Consider the following 22,706-nt stretch of genomic DNA (forward strand, 5'->3'; position numbering starts at 1 on the left):
AAGAAAAATAAATTCTGCAAGTCAATCTTGGAGCGGTTACCGCTTAGGTCCTTTCAACAGCATAACAGCATTGTTCCCACTAGAGTTAGAGAAAGAAAATACCTCTCTGCATCGCTTCACAAGCGCTGCTTAATATGCTTGCTCCATTTCCCATCATGGTTACATCAAAATTCTAGGTAGTGTGAAGAGCCAGGAATGAGACGCGGACACATGGTTTTGGTTATAGACTTTTATTAAGGAAGGATAGATCAGGGCAACGCGTTTGTCTTGGAAGCAAGATAACAGCGCAACACAGGTTTCGAATCCCGAAACCACTCGCTGGTATTAAGCGCATTATAAATGAACAATAAAATCAATACACTAAGAGGTATCTTCCCTACCTCATCCAAAACTAAGGGTCAAGAAGTCCAAAAAAAAAAAAAAAAAGAACATCCAGTGTCCGAAATCCTATCCTAGCCCTCACACTCTAAAAACGAACTCTAAAGTGCTAAGGATATTCGGCCTCATTACAGGTCAAGCGGTCAGGAATTAACAGTGGCGGTAAACCCGCCACCACTGTTAATTCCGGACCGCCCAATCCCGAGTCCTGCAGGCGGGAGGTGATCTTCCCGCCAGGTCTGACCTGGGGGGTTGAACACCTCCCGCCTGCAGGCGGACGTGGAAACACCAGCACCATCACGAGATGGTGCCGGTGTTTCCACTTCCCCATTCCCATTGAGTCCTATGGAACTCAATGGGAATGGGGATTTACACCATTCCGCCTCCGGGATTCCCAGGACACCAGGGTCGTAATGCCCTGGTATTTCCGGGAGTCACGGAGGCGGAATGGTAATACAAGTCTGGCGGTAACCAGGCGGTTTTACCGCCGCGGTTACCGCCGGACTCGTAATGAGGCCCAATGTCTCTGATTCTCAAGGTGCACACATTTTCTGCTCCAGCTAAAGGGTATACATCCAGGAAAAAGGTCTCCATGAACAATATTCACAGTTCCAGGGAATGACTCTCCTTCCCAGGTTTCTCTTCTCTCCAATGAAATAAAACAAGAACGTTCCAACAAAGAATAACCAGGTTCCTTGTATCCCAAGAGGGTAACACCCTTCTCCTGGTGCATTCACAGTTGCAGGGAACAACTCCCTTCCACTTCACAATCCCAAAGGTATAACTCTTCCTTGGGTTACTTTCCTACTACTTGAAGTTTGGGTGTGGATCCCAGACCTGCAGGTCACCTGGTGTACTCCCCTGCCAGGCTTTTCCTTCACTTTAAGAAACAACTCACACTTTCAAGGGCATGGGTCCTCCTTGAGATGTCACTGTTGGTCATCACACACCTGTTCACTTTGCCTGGTGTACTTTCCTGCCAGATCTTGGATACAGTCTTTCAAACACTTGATGATACAGTCTATCACACACCTAGGTTTTCCTGGTGTATTCTCCTGCCAGGGTTTCAACACTTAAGCTTGCCTGGTGTACTCTCCTGCCAGGCCTTGGATAAAACACTTCAATCACTTGATGTACAAACTCTTTCAATTGCTTTACTTTGCCTGGTATACTCTTCTGCCAGGATTTACATGCAGTGTTCTTCTCTTTTACCCTAAAAGAGATATGTGCCCACTGTTGGTTTCTTACTGGCGATTTTATAAAGTTAGTTTCCACATTTATACTACTATTTGTTACATTTCCTCCTTTCAAATATGGGTCCAGTGACCCGTTCGTCGTATGGCTCAAAATCCCTTTAAACCCTTCACATGTTTCATTCAGCATTCTTTCTGTTACTTTTATGGAGCGGCATGCATTCTCAGGCACCCCGGTAACCCGTTTCTCTTCTCTGGGCTTACTGGGTGCTTTGAACGTCTCTCGTTCCTCTTCGTTGCTTCTCCGAGCTGCCTTCTGGCTCATTGTGTATCCCGTCAGCCGATGTAGCTTTGCCACATTTGGTTCCCCTCTACGCGGCTCCTACTGCCTCTCCGACACAGGCGGCGGGTCCTCTGCCACTCGACTTCCCTTCACACAGTAAGCTTTCACTTTGGTTTTGCTTTCACCGGCGGGCTCTGCCTTTACTTGCTGTCGAGTCTCCTCGCAGCTCCAGGCTTCACCCAGCATCCTCATGCCTTCTGTTAGCTGTTGGGAATTTAAACTTCCTGGCAGCTCGACGTAGCTTACAAAGACTAGACCACTCAGTTTGATTGTCGGCTCTAGTCATTTTACGGCTCTGTTCCTCTTTCTCATCTCAGTGGCAGTTACATAAAAGTGGTTTGACGGTGAGGGTTACAATATGCCATTAAAACATGGGAGGAGAAGGAGTATCCCTGAAAGGAAAAGGGGGCCTTTTGTTTTCCTCCAATGATGTCTTGTCATCCCACTGAGGTTCACCTCTCCCATGTAGTCGTCCCTCATACAGCCACCCCAGGGTCAGGATCAGGTAGCGGGAAGGGAAGAGGCCACCCCCGGGAAAGAAGTGAAGACATCCTCTGATTCATCACAGCCGTGAAAAAGGTGGCAAGCAGTTTAATCGCAGATGTAGACACTGGCTGGTCATTGACCTTTGATGGCAAGACTTGGATTTGTTTTTTGTGGTGTTTATTTCCAAGCACCTTAAAAGACAGAGGTTGCTCACAGGTTCCTAAGGCCACTTGGTGTGTGTGAGAGATCAAGAATGCACATTGTGCAAACAAAATGATACCTATTGTTTTCTCTAAGGTGGGGGCACCTGCTACCAGGGTCTTATTTCTTCTACAATCCCATTTAGACATGGAAAATAGTGTTGGGGCCAAGACACAGCACTGTCAAACACCTTTCTCGACTGGAAATTGATTTTTATTTTTGCCGCCTAGACCCCACCTCACAGTAGCCACATTATTAAAGTATACATTGATTATGCCCTTGGTGATGGGTTTGGGTATGCTCTTCTCAATTTGGGTTACCCAGAGTTATTTTCTCTATACCCCATTTAATTCATTTTGAGGTCGACAACCAGCAGGTACAGGGATTCCTTTCTAAGCATAAAAGATGTTTAAATCAGAGTCTCAGCCCAAAAGCCTGATATATTGTACTGACTCCCCTGTGGAAGCCTCCTTATAAATGACTAATGCTATCTGTTCATTCCACCCATTCCTCTAGATGTGCCCCTAGCACTTTACCATTTATTTTCTCCATGGTGCTCAAAAGGGAAATTTGGTCGGTCATTTGCTGGTAGTTCACGTCCACATTATTTTAAATATGAATATTATTTCGCCCTTCTGCTAGGACTCCAAGGCTTTGCCCAAGATGTTAATTTATTTATTTTATTTTATTCGTATTTGTATAGCGCGCAGCAGCCCAAAGACATCGTGGCACTTGTTACAGAAACATACTTAGTTGCAGAGTTATCACGTGGCATTAATTACATAGCAAAAGCATATTTGGATACATATTTGTACATTTGTCAAGTGACTGTTGGATAGAAAGAATATACATAGTTACATAGTGTTAAATTATATTTATAATACAATATACATTAGGAGTGTGTTGCTTACTGAGCTAGTTCTAGAAAGTGGTCTTTAGACTTTTCTGGAAAGCATGAATGGATGGTTCAGCTCTGAGGAGGGCAGGGAGTGAGTTTCATAGTTTGGGAGCAATGTAAGAGAAGCCTAGCCCTCTGGCTTTAGCTCTCCGTATACGGGGGATGTGTAACTGGTTTGTGTACTGAGTTCTGGTCGGGCGTGTTGAGGTGGATCTTGATATAGCTTCTGATAGGTATGAGGGGGCTGTGTTGTTGAGGCATCTATGCGTAATGGTGAGGACTTTGGGTGGAATGCGGTCTTTGACCTGGAGCAGCCGCACGGCTTGTCTGGCTTGGGATATGTGGTCTCTCCTGGGAATGCTTAGGGCAGCTCGTAGGGCATTGTTTTGTATAATTTGTAGTCTGTGTAAGTTTTTGGAGGATGTAAAAGCCAAAAGTGCATTGCAATAATCGAGTTTGGTGCCTATAGTTGCTCTGGCTATTGCAAAGCAGTTGGGTGCAGAAAGGTAAGGTTTAATGGTATTGATAAGTTTGGTGCTATATGTTGCCGCAGAGGCTATAGCGCTAACTTGTTTGTTCATAGATAGGTTAGCATCGATGTGGACACCTAGGACCTCATCACGAGTTGGGCGGTAATGTTAATCCCCATCCCCCATTGAGCCCATTTGGGAATGCCCGATTCTCCATTGGGCTCAATGGGGAATTTTCGCGCTCTTACCGCCGGCGGATTTACCGCCGGCGGTAATATCACAAATTTTCGGTGGATTTCCCCCCAGCTCAGAGCTGGGGCGAAATACGCCCAAGTCCTGATTTGCCGGACCCTTAAATCCGGCGGTAATAGTGCGACGGCCGGTTTTAAGGGTTACCGCGAAAGTCGTGATGAGGTACCTAGTGTCTTGACTGAGGAAGATACTGTGATGGCAGAATTATCGATGTTAAAGTTGCTGTATTGGGGACTAAGTTTAGCTATTATGGCTTTCTGCCTGAGGATAAGGATTTCAGTCTTATCCCCGTTAAGACACAAGCCATTAACAGCCATCCAATCTTGGATAGTGGCATAGATATGATGTAAGGCAGTGGCGTCTTGGTGGTAGGAGCCCGATAGTGGTAGGAGTACTTGAGTATCGTCAGCATAGCTAGTATATGCTATACCCATGGAGTCAAGTAGGTCGAAGAGGAGTTTAGTGAAGGGGTTATAGAGGGTGGGGGCTGTGCATGAACCTTGGGGGACTCTGCAGTGTATGGTAGTGGGGTCAGCATTTGCTATGTTAGAGAATACCTTCATGGCTCTGCCTTCCAGGAAGGACGTAATCCATGAAGCTGCTTGTGTGGAAAAGCGGGCTGCCTGGGTGAGATGGGTGGTTAGGGTTTTATGGTTGACCAAATGAAATGCTGCCGAGAGATCAAGCAGGAGGAGCAGGGCAGGTTTACTTTTGTCAATGATCTGTGAGATTTGGTCTAGTAGGGCGGTTTCTGTTGCATGTCCTATGCGAAACCCGGAACCCAGATTGTCTTTTTCCCAATATAGAGTTGGATTCTATGTATAGTTGGATCTGGTTGTGAGCTGCCTTGTCGAGGATTTTTAGAAGGAATGGGACTGTCGTTATCGGTCTGTAGTTGTTGGGCTGAGCTGGGTCTAACGTGTTTTTTTTTAGGAGGGGGCGTACCCACGCTTCTTTCAGACTGTCAGGTACAGAGCCTGTTCTAAATGAAGCATTAATTAATGCAGTCACCACCGGTGCTAAGTCCTTGGCACATTCCTTAATAATTTGGGGGGGGGGCATATGCCTCCTTTGCAGAGTGATGGTTTGAGGTGTTTGATGAGATCAAGGAGCTCAGATTCGGTAGTGTCTCCGAAGTTGAATTGGGTATGGTGGGGGTCTCTCTGCTTTGCTTGTGTGCGCTGGTTGTTATTTTGGTTGGGGAGGGCTTTGCAATGGTTATGAATTTTTTTTTTAGAGGAGATCAATTTTGTTGAGCATTGCAGATTGGATGCCTGCGCACCAGTTTTTGTCTTTGATTACCTCCTCTGTGCTAACCGCAGGTTTGACCATTTCATTGAAGATTATGAATATCTCTTTGACTTGCGAATTGGACTTGGAGATCCTGTCGTTAAAAGAGTTAGCTTCAGCTGTGATAATTGCTTTTTTGTATTGGAGAGCTATCTGTTTGAATATGTTCCTGTTTAAGTGAGTTGGGTCTGCTTGCCAGTTTTTTTGTGCCTGCCTCTTTTGTGAGCAAGACCTTGGAGTTCATCTGAGAACCAAGAGTTGTGGTGGAAGGATTTTTTTTCTTTCTTGTTCTCAAGAGGGGCTAAAGTTTATAGCGTTGGCAAGTGTGGCGTTAAAGATGTCTGCTAACACTTTAGGATCCTGAGAGAATGGGGGTGCTAGACATGGGTTGTTGAGGTAAGGTCGGAGGATATCTGCGTTGAGTTTTTTTGAACTTCTAATTAAGGCTGGTGGCGTGAGGGTGAGAACTTTGGAGCTTGGGGTTGTGGGGATGTCAACTTCAATGCAGGTGTGGTCTGTCCAAGGATAGGCGGTGTTTGAGGTAATGTTGGATGCACAGATGTGATCCATGACCCAGTCAAGGGTAGAGCCTTTGGAGTGGGTTGGAGAGATTACTCCTTGAGAAAAGCCTAGATCTAATAGTTCCTTAGCTAGAGCTAAGGCAGGTTCATCTTTAGGGTCATTGAAGCCTAGGTTTAGGTCTCCTAGTAATAGAATTTTGGAAGATTTTCTAATGTTGTTACTGAGTCGGTGGGAGAGGTGGTCTTGGAAGTCTGCGGGTGGGCCCGGAGGCCTGTACAGGATATGAATGTTGATTGTGTTGTTGGGTGAGAGCGCTAATTTAACTGATAGGATGTCAGCATTACCACCCCAGGTGCTAGAGTCTGCTAGTCTAATGGACAGTGAGTCTCTGTAGATAAGGGCAACTCCACTTCCAGTTCTGTCCAGTCTATCCTGCCTCAGGATGGCATAGCCTTGAGGTAGGGCTAGTGAAATCGCTGGGTAGGAGGCATCATTGAGCCACGTTTCAGTTATGCCAAGTAGGTCAAGATTATGGGTGGATAATAGGTAATTTATCTCTAAGGCATGTGCAGGGAGAGAACGTGCACTCAGTAGTGCGCATTTGAGAGTTGGATATTGTTGCATTTTGGTTATGTTCATTTTGGAGTGTGATGTGGTACATTTTTTGTTGTGGGAGATTGTGTGCGGCTTAGTGCACGATATTGCTCGAGAAAATTGGTGAGGCAAGGGGCGAGTGTCATGACCCTTGCTACAGTAGGTAGAAAGTGTGGGTGCAGTGCGGGTGCTTAATCTGTTATTTCTCCCAGGGAGAGGTGGATGTGCGCATAACCAGTGTCTGGGTAGTGTGCGGGTTCTGAGTCTGTGAATTCTAGCTACTGGGCTGGGGTGTTGTGACTGTGTGGTGTGATGGTCTAGTGGAGTGGGAGGTGAGTGTATTGCAGTGCAATACGTATGAAATCTAGGATGAGGGTGTATAGGTGTGGGTACCAGAATTGTGGCGGCCATAGCAAATGTCACAAGGATAGCTAGGTGGAGCGCAGTATTGAGAGCAAAGGTCTGGGGACCTTTGTTGTGCACTATATGTGAGATCTTAGGTAGCATGATGGGGAGAACAGAGGCGTCTAAGCGTGCATCTAATATGTGGCAGGAGTGTGGTTCGGGAGCTGGTGGGTAGTTAGTGTGAGGAGAAAAGAGTTATGCACAATAGGCTACAATCAATGTATACACATTAGGCTAGTGCAGTTGTTAGACAGTGATGGTGAGCACAGAGGCTATGTTGGCGAAAGCAATATATGCATAGTAGGCCACTATCGGTGTGCTCTTTGGAATAAGCAGTGGACTAAAGCACACCACAGGCACAGTAGAGTTAGAAAAATAATATAGGCATGGTAGGCTACAGTTAGGTTGTGTGCTTTAGGCTGATATGCAGAGTAGGCGACAATGATTAAGAGCAGGATAAACGCAGGAGGCTAGAAGTTTAAGATATGCACTTATACTACTGCCAAAGGCTAAAACATACGATGGGCGCGGGCTGCTGCATTAGTTACAGTCAGCATAGTGGAGGTAGTACCGATGTGCGTGCGTGCGTTTTAGGCTAATGCATATGACTGAAAACACGAAAGGCAAAGTAGGCAACAATCAAGGTGAGCAGATTAGGCCAGGTACAAGATGGGCACATTAAGACAGCATGGTTGAATTGTGCATTGGGAGCAACATGGCAAATCAAGATGTGATAAAGCAAGTTGGGGCAAATATTATGGGAAATTGAGGACCAGTATTAACGGCGGTAAGTAGACAGTGAGAGTGGCAGTTGTGCAAGTAACAGATTGCAGGGCACTCAGTATTGCAGCAGTATATTAGAAGTATGAAGAGCACAACAGTGATGTACAGAGTCAACAGATTGGTGCATACATTTGATCAAGCCAGGGGCCACACTTGTTAACGCAGTATATGAGCGGTGTAGTGAAGATTGTCATGAAGAGCAGGTCGATCAGGGCGGCGCGAATATAGCGCTGGAGCTTACAATAAGGGATTCAGTAGAGTTAGGGGTGGAGTTCCAGTAGTTCAGGAGGGTACAGCAGCGTTGGAGATGGGTGGCTAGAATTGGAGGGAGCTGATCAAGGAGGTAAGGGGAGGGGAGGCAGGTGGACACTCGTATTGGCCTATAGCTGCAATAAGACAAGGTGATCTTGAATAGATGGCGCTTACCGTGTGGGGGAAGTACTGTGCACGGAGTGAGGCAGCAGGACAGTGTTCCAGGCCCTGGGCTCTGGCAGCTCCTGACAGGCTCACAACAGGGTCTGAGCCTTAGAAGGTGAGCCTTCGTGGGTGTACGGGTGAGGGATAGGCTCCTAAGTATGGCCACGAGCCAATCGCGTCGTCAGGCTGAGAGCACGAAGTGCCGGGCGGCCATTTTGAACTGCCCAAACCTCATGGCAGTCAATGGAGGAATGTACAGTTATGGTGCTTTCTGCTAATTTCCCTGAGGCGGAACTGTGGATAAGGGCATCAGGCGCACATGGGGAAAATTGTAGAGGACGTTTTTCTGAATTTCGTTGGGGTCCGCAGGGCGAGGGCTGGAATCAGGTGTGGCAGCAGTATTAGCACCACAGCCTACCTTTAGGCTGGAAGTTGGCCAGGGGTCTCTCCAAAGGCGGCGGACACTGCTCCAGCAGTGATGGAGGGCTCCTGCTCCACAAGTACTGTGTCAAATGAGTTCCAAGGAGTAAACATGTAAATCAATTCCCCAGAGAGACTTTTAATCACATTGAAAAGTCAGAAAGGGTATGCTACCTAAAGTGTGAACTTTTGCCTGAGAAAGTCCACTGAGATATTATCTGGAGTACCCCATTGTGTGAAATGTTTGTATTTAGGGCCTGATCACAAGTCGGGCGGTAGCCCTTGAATGTGGTATTAACGGTATTAGCGCCTGGAATAACGATCCGCCCGATCACGGCCCTGCAAAATTAGCGCCAGGCCCAAAAGGGACCGGCATTAATACAGCCGACGTCATTACAGCCAGCGTTATTACAGCAGAGGGTAAAACCGCTGTCAACACAGAGTGCTATCACAGACCTATCACAACTCCAGGTCCAGCGGTATTACTGCCCGAAAACCAGCGATAATACAGCTGGAATTACCTACAGCCTCCAGCTGGAGGTAAATGAACCCAGGTCCCAGGAATAAAGCCACAGGTACATACAATGCACACGAGAGGGCTACATAAGATCCAACCAGGCACCAAACACACTTTCCAACACCATTCTGCCATTTTCTGCTGAGAGCTTTGACATGCAGTTTCACGTGCTGCACCTGGAGCTACAGATGCTGGATAACCAGGGCAGGGCACAGGGAGCATAGGGGGGTTGTGGATGAGGAGGAGGAGACCAGCCCAATCAAGGTGTGCATCCATCCCCAGGGTCAGGCTATCACCACGGGCCCTCAGTGACACCCAGTTGGTAACAGAGTACCAATATAGGATGGGCGACCATCACTGAGCTGCTGGCCACAATAGAAAACGATATTGGGAGCAGGATTGCCATCTGGACAGCTGTGCCCCCCACTGGTCAGCTGGTGGCAGTCCTGCAGTTCCTGGGGACTGACACTTTCCAGAAATCTGTGGCCATGATGCATTGCATGGCCCAGTCAACATTCAGTGCAGCCCTGGGTCAGGTGCTGGATGCCCTGCTGCCCCATGCCAACCTGTACATCGCACTGCCCGCCATCCAGGCCGAGGTGAATGACCTCAAGGCACGCTTCCATGCCACAGCACAAGTGCCCAACGTCATTTCAGCCATCGACTGCACCCATGCAGTATTGGTTGTTCCGCAGTCCCAAGTGGAAGTCTTTAGGAACCGCAATCACTACGACTCTATGAACGTTCAGATGACCTGTGGGTCTGACCTTATCATCAGCCACTGCTGTGCCTGCTACCCTGGATCAAGCCATGACTCCACTGCATGCACCACTGGCCCAAACATATCCACGGAGTGGTGCCGGTGTAACCCGGGGCACAATGTTCCTGGTGTCCCTTGCCCAAATAATGCAGGGAGTATTAGTGCATCCCATTACAATTCAATGTGAGTTCATGGCAATTCATAATGAGGAAAAGTGGACCATACGCCCCCTTACCTGTAGTGCTGTGTCCACCCGTGCCACAACAGTCATCCCATGTGCATTCAACCGTCAGCCGCCACAGGACAGCCACCTCAACAACACACGGTGCATGTACAGGGGATATAATGCATGGCATGAAATAGGAAGGATGTACACCCATCACACATACACATTGCATGGCCCTGTTGCTCACAGGAATGCCCACGGTGCATAATGGCCAAATATTCTAATTCTGCAGACTCATGCATAGTACAAATGCCTGATGTTGTCATTCCCTCCCATGCAGGTGACTCAGGATACCCGCAGCTCACGTTGCGGATGACCCCTGTGTGTGACCCACGAACACCACATGACCACGCATACAACCATGCCGATGGCATGGCATGGCTAGACACGCATATGCATCGAACGCACTTTTGGACTTTTAAAGGCACGATTCAGGTGCATAGATCGCAGTGGAGGGGCCCTCATGTATGCCCCGGACAAAGTTAGAAAATTGTCTTGACATGTGCAATGCTGCACAACATTTGCCTCAGGCGGAATGTGCCCGTACCCCCCGATGCAGACAGGCAACCCCCAGGGGATGATGATGACAATGACCAAGTGGTGGGAGCCAGGGCTGATACAGAGATGGGGCGAGGGAGGGGAGGCTTGTCCGACAGGCACTGATAGATAATTTATTTTAGCACGTTGACCGGGCCCAATACACAACCTGCACATGAATAAAAATCACGAGTACACAATCATAAATGTCCTTGCATTTCTTCAGTTTTGATCAGGCTTTAATGTTTATGGTTGTACACCACCCCAGCACACAGCCCCCGCTTCCCCACCCACCACCAACTCCCCAGCACATAGTCCCACCTCTCCCCACCCACCATCAACTCACTAGCACACAGTCCCTCACCCCCACCCACCACCAACTTCCCAACACACATCCCACCTACCCCCACCCACCACCAACCCCCCAGCACAGTCCCCCCTAACTCCACCCACCACCAACTCCCCAGCACACAGTCCCCCCACCCCCCACCAGCTCCCCAGAACACAGACCCCCCTGCTCCCACCCAACCATGTGTCCATGTGATGGCACCCTAGGCCGACAGCGCACAGTCCATTCACTGGGTACGTGGCCACTTACAATGTGCACCGGATTCGGGAGAGGGCTGTAGCAGCAGGTGCTGTGACCTCTGCCGTGGGGTTACCTGGTGGGGGTGGTGGAGGTAGAGGAGATGGAGGTAGGCAGTTGAATATGCTGCCGGGAGAGGTTATTGGTTTCTCTCATTTGTCCGACAAATGTGGAGAGCCCCTCGCATAGTTCCCTTACCCCCTGCCCGAACCCTGTGATGGATGCTGTGGATGCCTCCACCACCATCCTCGTGTAGGCATTGCCCCTAGCAATGATCTTTGTTGCACCCCTATTAGCATGGCTGATGGCCTTCACGTGCCTATTGTGTCCTCTAGCAAGGCCCTCAATTCTTAGCTGCCTGAGGGGGATGTCCTGCCTGGGGGGGCAGTATTGCCTGTGGGGGCTGTCCTGCCTGGGGGGGCTGCCTGATGATGAGGCATACGAGGGTGTGTCTTCATCAGCCACCGGGGTGTAGGCACGATGCTGGCGTGCCCAGCCCTGTGACTGCTGTTAATGCATCTTTCGTCACTGGTGTGATTCCTGCTTCTTTGAAACATGCGCTGGTCATCCCTCTGCTGAAAAAGCCCTCCTTAGATCCCGAGGTTCTGGCCAACTATCGCCCGATTTCCCTCCTTCCTTTTTTGATGAAGGTTTTGAAAGCCCTTGTCTCTCCCCTTCTATCTAAATTACTGGAAACCTCCAGTTATTTTGATCCTTTCCAGTCCGGGTTTCGACCCAGACGAGGGACGGAATCTGTGCTGAATTCAGTACCCCCTCCCCAACATCAGCAGGAGCAGGGAGGAGACAGAATTAAGGACCCAGGTGGAACCACTGCAAATCAGAGGCCTACAAAGGACCCACCCATGCACAACACACCCTCCCCAACACCATTACACCAGCAGGAGCAGGGAGGAGACAGCAATAAGGACCCAGGTGGAACCACTGCAAATCAGAGGCCTACAAAGGACCCACCCATGCACAACACACCCTCCCCAACACCATTACACCAGCAGTAGCAGGAAGGAGACAGCAATAATGACCCAGGTGGAACCACTGCAAATCAGAGGCCTACAAAGGACCCACCCATGCACAACACACTTGCCCCAACACCATTACACCAGCAGGAGCAGGGAGGAGACTGCAATAAGGACCCAGGTGGAACCACTGCAAACCAGAGGCCTACACAGGACCCACCCATGCACAACACACCCTCCCCAACACCATTATACCAGCAGGAGCAGGGAGGAGACAGCAATAAGGACCCAGGTGGAACCACTGCAAATCATTGGCATACAAAAGACCCACCCATGCACAACACACCCTCCCCAACACCATGCTGCCATTTGGAGCTAGGAGCCTTGATGTTGACTTCTAGCTGCTGCGTCTGGAGCTACAGAGGCCAGCCAACCAGGCCAGGGCCCTGGGAGTGCAGGGGTCAGTGGGGATGAGGAAAAGGAGTTGGAGAGCAGCACCAGCAAGGCAGCCAGCCATCCCCAGGGTCAGGCCAACACCCTGGGCCCTGACTGATGGTCAGTTGGTGACAGATTATCGGCTGGACATGGCGACCATCAGCCAGTAGCTGGACACAATCCAGGGTGACATTGGCAGCCGCATAGCCACCAGCACGGCAGTACCTCCCCTAGTGAAGCTCGTGTCTGTGCTTCAATTTCTTGGGACTGGCAGCTACCAACATACCGTTGCCATGATGCATGGAATGTGCCAGTCCACATTCAGTGTCATACTGGGACAGGTGCTTGATGCACTGTTGAATCATGTGAACGAACACATCGCATTGCCAGCCACACAGGCACAGCTGCACCAGCTGAAGTGTCAATACTATGCCATTGCCCAAGTCACGAATGTAATAGCAGCCCTGGACTGCACACATGTGGCACTCGTACCACCCCAGGCACATGAGGCTGCCTACAGAAACCGGAAACAGTACCATTCCCTCAACGTGCAGATGAAATGTGGTCTCAACCACACCTTCATCCACTTCTCTGCCCGCTACCCAGGATCCAACCACTACTCCATGGTCCTGCGCAACAGTACCCTGCCGGCATACATGAAAAGGCATCGAGGGCAAAACACATGGCTACTGGGTGAGTACAAATGTATACCATAAAGCATGTCAATCCACAACAGATGGTGTCTGTCACAGAATCCATCATTCACAATAGGCAGCAGCATTACTGCAGCATACACATTCAAGCACCTTGCCCGATAAACCTCGGACATGTGCAACACAGCAGAACACACCCATGCAGGATGTACGACATGTGGCGGCACCGTGACATATAGAAGCCCCACCACAATAAAGCCTCCTGTGTGCATAGCACCATGGCTCCCAACACTGACACAGTACAGAATTCCCACCCTGCCCACCCGACAATAATTAATTTTCAAACCATAAGCTGGCACAACCACAAACGCACCACACATAAGTAGGCCGAGTAATGACAATGTTCATCCCACGAACACTGTCCCCAAAATGGCCAGGGAAATGCATGGAGAACAGTACAGAGCAGTGACAACCAGCAAATGCAACTGTAGCCAAATGGATTTGCAATGACACATGAGGCAGCCACTTCTGTCATGCACAAGTAGATGGAAGTGCCCCCTTATCCTGCGACAACTGAATGAGTACTGTTACATACAGATACATAGGCGTACCAAGTGGAGAGTACCCCATTGATTCAATCGTGCCCGTAGGATAGCACACTCCACAATGTTATAGGCCAAATGATATAAAAGGCAAAATGACACTGATGACAGAGCCCTGTACACCCACTGGACTTACCTTGTCCCCATACCGTCTTCCTCACCCCTGCAGGTGAGTCTGCATATCCCCAAGACACGTGGCACATGACCCCTGTGCATCACCCACACACGGCGGTGGAGCGGGCATACAACCTTGCCCATGCCCGTACACGGATCTGCGTGGAGAGGGCATTTGGACTGGCGAAGGCACGCTTCCGGTGCCTCGACCGCACGGGAGGGGCAATGATATATGCACCAGAATAAGTAGGCTAAATTGTACTGACATGTGCCATGCTGCACAACATCTGCTGTCGCAGAAATGTGCCACTGCCCCCTGATGCTCATGTGCATCCACCTGAGGATGGTAGTGAGGGCGATGAAGTGCCTGAATGTGTTGCACATGCACAAAGGATTGGGCTGAGGGAGGGGAGGTTGGCCAGACAGGGATTGATGGATGGATTATTTTGTAAATGGGTAATGGGTAGATCGGAAATATGTCACTTCAACATTGATTTGCATCAGTGACAATCACTACTGTCCATGCATTGTGAATTTTCTAACGTGATTTATTTAACATCCAACAATCCCCCCTGGCCCCAGTGAACACCCAGCACACTATCCCCCCTCCCCCCAGTAAACACCCAGCACACTATCCCCCCTCCCCCCAGTAAACACCCAGCACACTATCCCCCCTCCCCCCAGTAGACTACCCCCAACTGTGCAGATAGGCACATGTGTCTCATCAGGGCAACAACAACGATGCCATGCACCACTAGGATGGTCGCGGGCGCTTCCCTTTTCTGGGCCCCTCCGGTGTGAGTGCCCTTAGGTGGCACATGGACCCGCGCCTAGGAGATGGCTCGAGGGAACCCTCTGTGGGTGTGGTCGATGACGAGGTGACTGAAGCGGTGGCCATCACGTGCTGTCGCATGACGTTGTTTGCCTCCCATGTCTGTTTAGCAAGTGCCGAGACTGCCTCCGTCAACTCCCTCACTCGTTGGCCAAAGCCTGTCAGGGCATCGGTACATTGTTCAACAACTCGGCGTGTACGCGCATTGTCCCGCGCTATGTACTTGCACCCATGCCTTGTTGATTGACTGACTGCCTTGATGTGCCTGCTCTGCACCTTCGCCATCGATTCCACCCTGGCCTGTTTGGACTCAATGGTGTTGAGTCGGCCCATCACTGCTGCCCCAGTGACGAAGGGCTCCCCTGGTGCGTTACGTGGTGGCCTACGACTTGTGTGCTGTCGGGGGGTGGAGGGGGCTGCATGGCGACATGGCGCCAGCCTGGACTGGGCTGCCTGGCTCAGAGTGCCGGTCTTCTGGGCTCCCATAAGATGGCGTGTCGACGTTGGGCTGCGGTGTGCGGACACGACGCACAGGCACATGTCGACTCCCTGCATGCTTTGTGCCTGGGCTTGAGCTTCCCTGGGGTGTGATCATTCCTTCAGCCTCACTACTTCCGGGAGAGTGTTGTCCTACGGCATTATGGCCACGTGGAGGTTTTGCTCCCACGTCGGGCTCCGATGCAGACCTCTCTCCCTCAGCATCAGGGTTGTGAATGGTGGCTTGGGGTGAGCTGGCGGTCGCCTCCCTGTGGCCATGTGGCTGCCGCTGCTGTCTGACGGGGCTGCGTTAAGGTGAGGTGGGTGTTGGCCTGGGTCGTCTCCCTTCGTTGTGGCCTCTTTGTGGGATGCTGATGCTGGTGGAGGCGTGGTGTTGTGGGCGCTGTGTTGGTGTGGCCTCCTCCCCATTATCTTCGTCCCGTTGGGATCGACGTGTGCCTGTGGGGTACATAGGGTGTGGTTTGAGTTCAATGCTACATAGATTTGTGTGATGCAGGTCATGCCAACAAGTGTGATTGAAGACAGTAACAATGACGCATTCAACTTGTATTCTGTTCAGTCGCCATGTGGTGCTTGTTGTGAATGTGTGTGGAGGTACACTGCACGGGAATGCGTGGTTGGGGTGCACTGCGCTCTGGGTTTTGGGGGTGTGTTCATGCACACTCCAACTCTACGTAGCTGTCCTATGGCTATGGAAGTCTATCCCCTGCCCCTGTCATTCATGCACTGCACGTACGGGGTCGTCTAGGCAGCACTACCGTTCTAGGGATGTAGGCCTCACTTATGGGTGTATGCAGTACCTCAGACACATGTCTTCGCTTTCATTCACTAAGGGTCTGCATGTGTGGTACTTTCAGCTGCATGTATTTGGGAATGGGACTCACCTACCGTTGGGTCGATGCCAGTCCCTGCCTCCGCTCCACCAATGCCCTCGATGGTTTCAACGTCTATCAGGGCTGTCATTTTCTCCTCCCAAGGTGTGAGTTCGGGTGGGGGTGGGCTTCCTGCAGTGGCCCTCCTTGCACTCCTGTGCTGTGACAGGATGCCACGGCTGCGCTGGCCACTAGTTTTTCGCTGTTGCAGCTCCTCGTGGTGTATCTGTGCCTCCTCGACCAGTACTGCTAGCTCCTGGTCACTGAATTTGGGCTTCCTCACCGTGTCCAGGGCGGACTTGCCCCTAGTGCGCTCCTGAGACATGTTTTGGCCATGGTTCGCATGGATGGCTTCCAGAAGCTGTGATATCTGATGGATTGTGATTTCCAAGATGGCCGCCGCTTTATTTCCCGTTCCATCGGTGACGCGTTTCCCGCGCGCTATGAGCGCGACATGACGGTAGCGCACGGTGCGCCGGATTTAAAGGTTTGCGCTATTCGCGCTAATGCCATGGACCGGGGCGTGTGCATGATAACTGGTGATCTGGCGGATTATCCGACGGGGGCCTTGGCGTTAGCGCTATTAGATCCGGCGGATAATCCGCCACATTTACCGCCAAAGTCGTGATGAGGCCCATTGCCTGTAAATGCTTAGTTAAATGCAGACATGCAAGACATGCAAGTTGAAGATCCTTTCAAGCTCAAAATACTTCATTTAAAAATCCATTCTCCTGATGCATATACCATCAATCTATCTTGCATCAGTAAAATGTATAATTATTGCTGTAAAACCATTACTGTGACTGATGCACATGATGCATGCGTCTGTTATACTTTCACCAAGATGAAGAAAGTGATTTGGCACAACGAGAATGTAGATTTGAAAATAGTTTAAATCAGTGAGAACAAGCCACGAGAAGCAAAAACAGATAATAAAGTGAGAACCGAGAAAGGTTGTGTTGATGTACACTAGAGGCGAACACATCGTCTGCCTTTCCATGGCAACACGTGATTGCGTAAAGACGTTTTTCTGTGGCAGCTGCAGAGATCAACAGCAGGGACATGTCCTATGGATTGTGCCGCGAGAGCAGTTGAAGTTTTCTCACCCAGGTCTGTCTGACTGTTAGCACAAGATGGCCTGACAAACAAGGATGGGTGGAAGTGTTCAGGCCAGGCAAAAGTAATTAATGCACTGTAGAAAACATGGTTACAATACATCACTATGTGGTGCAGACAATGCATGGTTTAACAGTGAGGGTGGCCACTCCTCTAACACCACTAAGTAGACTTTCTCTGTGGCAACGCCACATTTCTGGAATTCTCTATCATTCTCTTAAACGCTGTTTTGGATGGAATACAATACACTGCCTTTCTCCCAATGCTTAAGTAACTCTTGAATTTGTCTTTATTTGTATATGATTTAACATTTTGAGAGGCTTTTTCTTTCTGAATGTTATAACACTGTTTTAAAACATGATATTTTCAATCGTATTATTCTTTTTTGTAAATGTGTTGTGTTTATGTTGTGATGTACCATTTTCGTATTTATTGTACAGCTCTGCATCAGTCATGCCCGCCAAGCTTTGCGTGCTATTAAGTACAGGTAATAAAATAGAAATAAGCACAACAGTTTCATCTTCAGTTAAAATGTTACAGAAAATTATAACCTTTGCTCGCAAAGTTATGCCGTATAGCAATATTTGGAAGTAAAGCCATCTTGGCTTGATACAGCTAATTAGAAATAACTACATGGTAAAATAATGAATGCATTCAGCCACACAATTACCTGGGGCAAAAAGATCCAAACATCCATCAAGTAAACACAAAATGGGGCCACAATGCTCCCTACACGACACATCATACTCCCGCTTCCAACAGCAAGTGACCTGAAATATGAAACACAATAAGAAGTAAGACTTGCAGATGTTTTAATTTTACTCCTTATATATTTGCATTTATGTCACAGTCCTTGAACAAAAAACTAAGGTCCAAGCCATACAATTTTTTTAAGTTCTTACCCTATCAACACATGTAGGAGGCATACTGTTTTTAACATGAGAAAGTCACAAGCACGATACCTAAACATTCTTAAACTCAACAAAACCTCTCCACAAACATATCTTCACAAGGAACATATGTCCTTACAAACAAAGCATATTTTATGATTGCGAGATTGTATTCCAAATGTCCCATTCATTAATTTCAAGCATTGTATTTGTAATGCTATTTAACCCTCTTCCGACATTACAACAGTATATATACACAATCCACAACAAACAATTATAACAAACTACTTAAACTATTTGCAACATGAGAGACTGTTTGCTTAGACTCCTATTCTTCATCGCTTCCTTCCTTTGTAGGAGACTTTACTCAACATGTTTCAGCCTGTGCAGTACTCGCATTATCGCTCTTTATCTAGGGTGACCTGTGTCTACTGCCTACATGAATTACACATTCAAAGGCATGCATTGCTCATCTCATCTTTCAGGGATGACATGTATTGGTAAAATTCCTTAAGCAGTTGTTTACCTATAGTAGTACCTGGTTTATAGTCAAAAAGTCGAATCCAATAATGTCGAAAGTCAAAAAGTCGAAAACAAAAAGGCGAAAACAAAAATGTCGAATTTTTGTTTTGGTTGGTTTTTTTTCGAAATGGGGGGTTCCCTCCCCAACCCCCTTTTTTAAATTTCTTTTTGTTTTACCCCTTTTTTTTACCCCCAGAGCCCAAAAAAAATATATAAATAAAAAAATAAAAAATTCAACATTTTTGTTTTCGACTTTTTGGATTCGACATTTTTGTAATTCGACATTATTGGTTCGGCATTATGACTGGACACCGTAGTTACCTGACTAATAAGTGATAGGTTCAAATGGAGCTTCCTTAACACGCTTGGTAGTCATCCCTCTAATCAACCAGGGTTCCTTAAAAATTGATATTGATAAACATTGATATTGTTCAGTGCTTAGCAGGGAATCTTTACCTAATGTGTCATCCTTTTTTTCACATGAATCACCCACCTGGAGGCAATGAGAAAAAATGTTTCTCTCTTTTTTTTCCTCATGATTCTTTTCGCTAAATTGACTCTTCAGTGTTCTGCAATGTGTCTTTTGGAAAGCATTGAATGTCTACTGATCACTTTCATTTTCTTACCATTTTGGACAATATTCAAGTAATTGGGTAAGAGGAAGAGGAACGGGTTCCACGTGCTATTTTTGTTTATCCTCGAAATGGGACCTTATTTTTTGTGCCCTGTAAATTGTTGTCCTTCCTTTTCTTTTATAGAAAGGTTTGTAAACCATGCCCTTAAGACCCTCAGATCAACCTACCAACAGTATTTTTTACATTAGACATCAGGAATGAAATACAATACTAGCTCACAAAGAAAATAGTTAAATAGCTGTTCTTCAAAAGTCTGCAATTAGCGTTTTGAAGCACTAAAACAGGGGTGTCATAACTAAGGGAATCTCCCAATCGAGTTTTGTTTTTATAAATCGCTGCTTAGTTTGGCTAAGCGCCCCCTGTTTACCACTGAAACCTGTGTTGTGGGTAAATGCCAACGAGACCTAAGAGTCCCCAAGACCGTTACTGGTTGAGTCCCCAAACACCTGCCAGTAGGGAGTACATTTTGTCTATAGAAGGGTCACTTACCTAGCTGAAAGGCTTGGACATGTATTCTTTATGTGGGATTACTTCCCAGTGGCACAAGTGGCACAATGGGAAGACTGCGTCCAGAAGGAAACCTGATGGAATACGTCTTGGGGAGGTTTCTTACATCAAAATGTGTACTTAAGATGAGAATTATCTAGCTTTCATGCCATAAACCTCAGTGAGCCACAGGATGACATGGAGGCAAGAAGTGCTGTCAAGATCCGAGTCCACCTCCCCTTTCTCCTCACCTGACTCCTCCGAGGTAACTTCGTAAGGATCCGTCTTGGTCTTGCTGGGTTTCTCTTTAGCTCTTGGTCCCTTGCCTTTCTGAGTTCTGGTCTTCTTTTCGTGAAGGTAAGGTCTGGCCCCTCCGGAGGCCACCCTGACAGAGGAGTAGGCCTGTCACAGGGGAACCCCCGGAGGCCAGCCTCAGCTCTAGGGAAAAAGCCCGTAGGCAGAAAAAATCCTAGTCCGTAGATGGGTTCCGAAGATGGGGTCTTTAGAAATCTTTAAGGTTGAATTTCCAGGATATTTGGTAAAAGGACGTACTCAGTGCTACTGAAGAAAATGTCAAGACACAGAGTGGAAGGGTCTTAAACCCGGAGCGAGAGATAGGTAAAGAAAGGAGGATCAAATATAGTCTATGAAGGTTAGCTGAGAATATGAGAAGAATATCTTGTCAAGTCAGGAAGAGGAAGGTAGGTATGTTCTGAGTAGCCCAAAACAGCGTAGTGCAATATTACTACGGCGGAGAAGGAAGGAAGAACCCCGCCGGGAAGCAGCACGCCGAGACGTCAAGGAGGTAGGAATAGGTAACGCAGAAGCGGCAAAGCGCAGCGCTTCTGCGCTCGTTAGAGACAGAATGTACAAGACTGAAGGGCTGAGAGTGCCGCCGAAAGCGGAACCAGCTAGGAAGCTCCTGTTAAAGGACGCGGAGACCTGTGCAAGAAGCACCTCCGTGGCCGGAAAAGGAGGAAGACCAGGCAGCAGTAATGTTAAAAAAACCAGAAAGTTAGAGCAAAGAGATGAGTACGAGGAGGAGAGGAACCGAACAAGAGACAGCGGCGGTGACCTCGAACTAAAGTAGAAAGCTAGCGAGCACGGGAAGAAAAAGGCAACAGACAGAGATATCAACACACAGGGAAGGAACAGAATGAAAGATATCAAGGGAGTAAACACAGGATAGCTGTAGTCCAAAGTCGGAGCGTTGGGAAAGTAAACAAGCCACAGATACAACGCGCCGAAAAGTGGGCGGAGCCTGGTATTATAGGCTCCGGCGCCATGTTGGCTGAGGACTAGACTGTTCACCGTCGGAACCGCCAGCGGTTCCAATGTTTCCAATCCTGGATCCTGACAGTATACCCCCTTCCTCTCGGGGTGCCCCCTGGCTTATCCGGATGAAGGTGATGAAATCTTCTTAGGAGCCTAGGGGCATGAACGTGGCTTACCAGTTCCCAAGACCTTTCTTCCACAGGATAGCCTTTCCAGTGAACCAGGTATTGGAGCCGACCTCTGTGGTATCTGGAGTCCACCAGGTATGCCACTTCGTATTCTTCTGGAACAGAATGTACCTGGGCTCGGCTCTTATGGATAGGTCTGAAGAATGGGTCTTCCTTGTATTCCTTGAGCAAGGAAACGTGAAAAACCGGGTGAACCCTTTTTAGATAGTCAGGGAGTCTGAGTCGAAAGGCAACCGGGTTGACCTGTTGGAGGACGGGAAATGGTCCAAGATAACGGGGGGAGAATTTTCCAGCGTGAACCCATCTAGGAAGAAATCTGGTCGACAACCAGACTAGTTGTCCTGGTCCCCATGTTGGATTGGAAGCCCTATTCCTATCAGCCCATCTCTTCTGTGATTGTTGGCTGAGTTGATGTGCCTTCTTGGCGAGTTCGTGTACTTCCTGGAGTTCTCGTAAAACGCTGTCCAAAGCGGGAATCTTAGTGGCTAGGGAGCCAAACCCGGGTAAATGTTGGGGATGAAAACCATAGGTGCACAAAAAAGGACTCATTTGGATGGTGGTATGCAGGGTATTGTTATAAGCGAACTCTGCTTGGGAAAGGAAACTGTACCATCTCTCTTGTTGTGAACTGCAGAAACACCTCAAGTACTGCTCCAGGCTCGCGTTTAACCTCTCAGTTTGTCCATTACTCTGGGGGTGGTAACCCGAAGAAAGGGCTCTGTTGATACCCAGGGTTTGGCAAAGCGAAGCCCAGAATTTGGATGTGAACTGAGGTCCACGGTCAGATACTATGGTCTGGGGTAGACCATGTAGACGAACGATGTCTCGGAGAAAGGTTTCAGCAGTCTCGGAAGCAGATGGTATTTGTTTAAAAGCTGAGAAATGGGCCAGTTTGCTGAAGGAATCAATCGTGACCATGATCACCGTCATACCCTCCGAGGGGGGAAGATCGACAATGAAATCTGTAGATATATGTTCCCATGGTCGTGATGGTAGAGAATGTTGTTGTAAGAGTCCGAGTGGTTTACCTGTTCTGTATTTGTTAGAGGCACAAACTGAGCATGAGGTGACGTACTGATGTACATTGCTCTTCAATTTATGCCACCAAAAGCCTCTTTGCAAGAGTTCATAGGTCTTTCTGATGCCGGGGTGACCTGACAAGGGAGCATCATGGCACCACGAAAGGACAAGCTTCTGGAGATCCTTGGTGGGAATGAAAAGGGCGTTTTCATGATAATACAATCCATCCTTGCCTTGGATGACCGTGGCGGGTAGTTCTGTACCGGACTGGTAACGAGGTATCAGCTCCCGGAAAAAAGAGACAGTGGAGGCTAAA

The 22,706-nt window shown here is 48.4% G+C and overlaps 1 protein-coding gene across 1 annotated transcript in view; it reads right to left on the minus strand.

The window, feature by feature from the left end:
* The window catches only part of SLC22A16 (solute carrier family 22 member 16), a 963,109-nt gene that overhangs the window by 119,083 nt on the left and 821,320 nt on the right, over positions 1-22,706 (minus strand). The window contains exon 7 of the mRNA XM_069607763.1: positions 18,045-18,144. Within this exon, the coding sequence (XP_069463864.1) occupies positions 18,045-18,144 (100 nt within the window). The remainder of the gene's footprint in view (positions 1-18,044; positions 18,145-22,706) is intronic.

The sequence above is a fragment of the Ambystoma mexicanum genome, chromosome 4q, assembly GCF_040938575.1.
Source record: "Ambystoma mexicanum isolate Mex_15411 chromosome 4q, UKY_AmexF1_1, whole genome shotgun sequence".
Classification (NCBI taxonomy): domain Eukaryota; kingdom Metazoa; phylum Chordata; class Amphibia; order Caudata; family Ambystomatidae; genus Ambystoma; species Ambystoma mexicanum.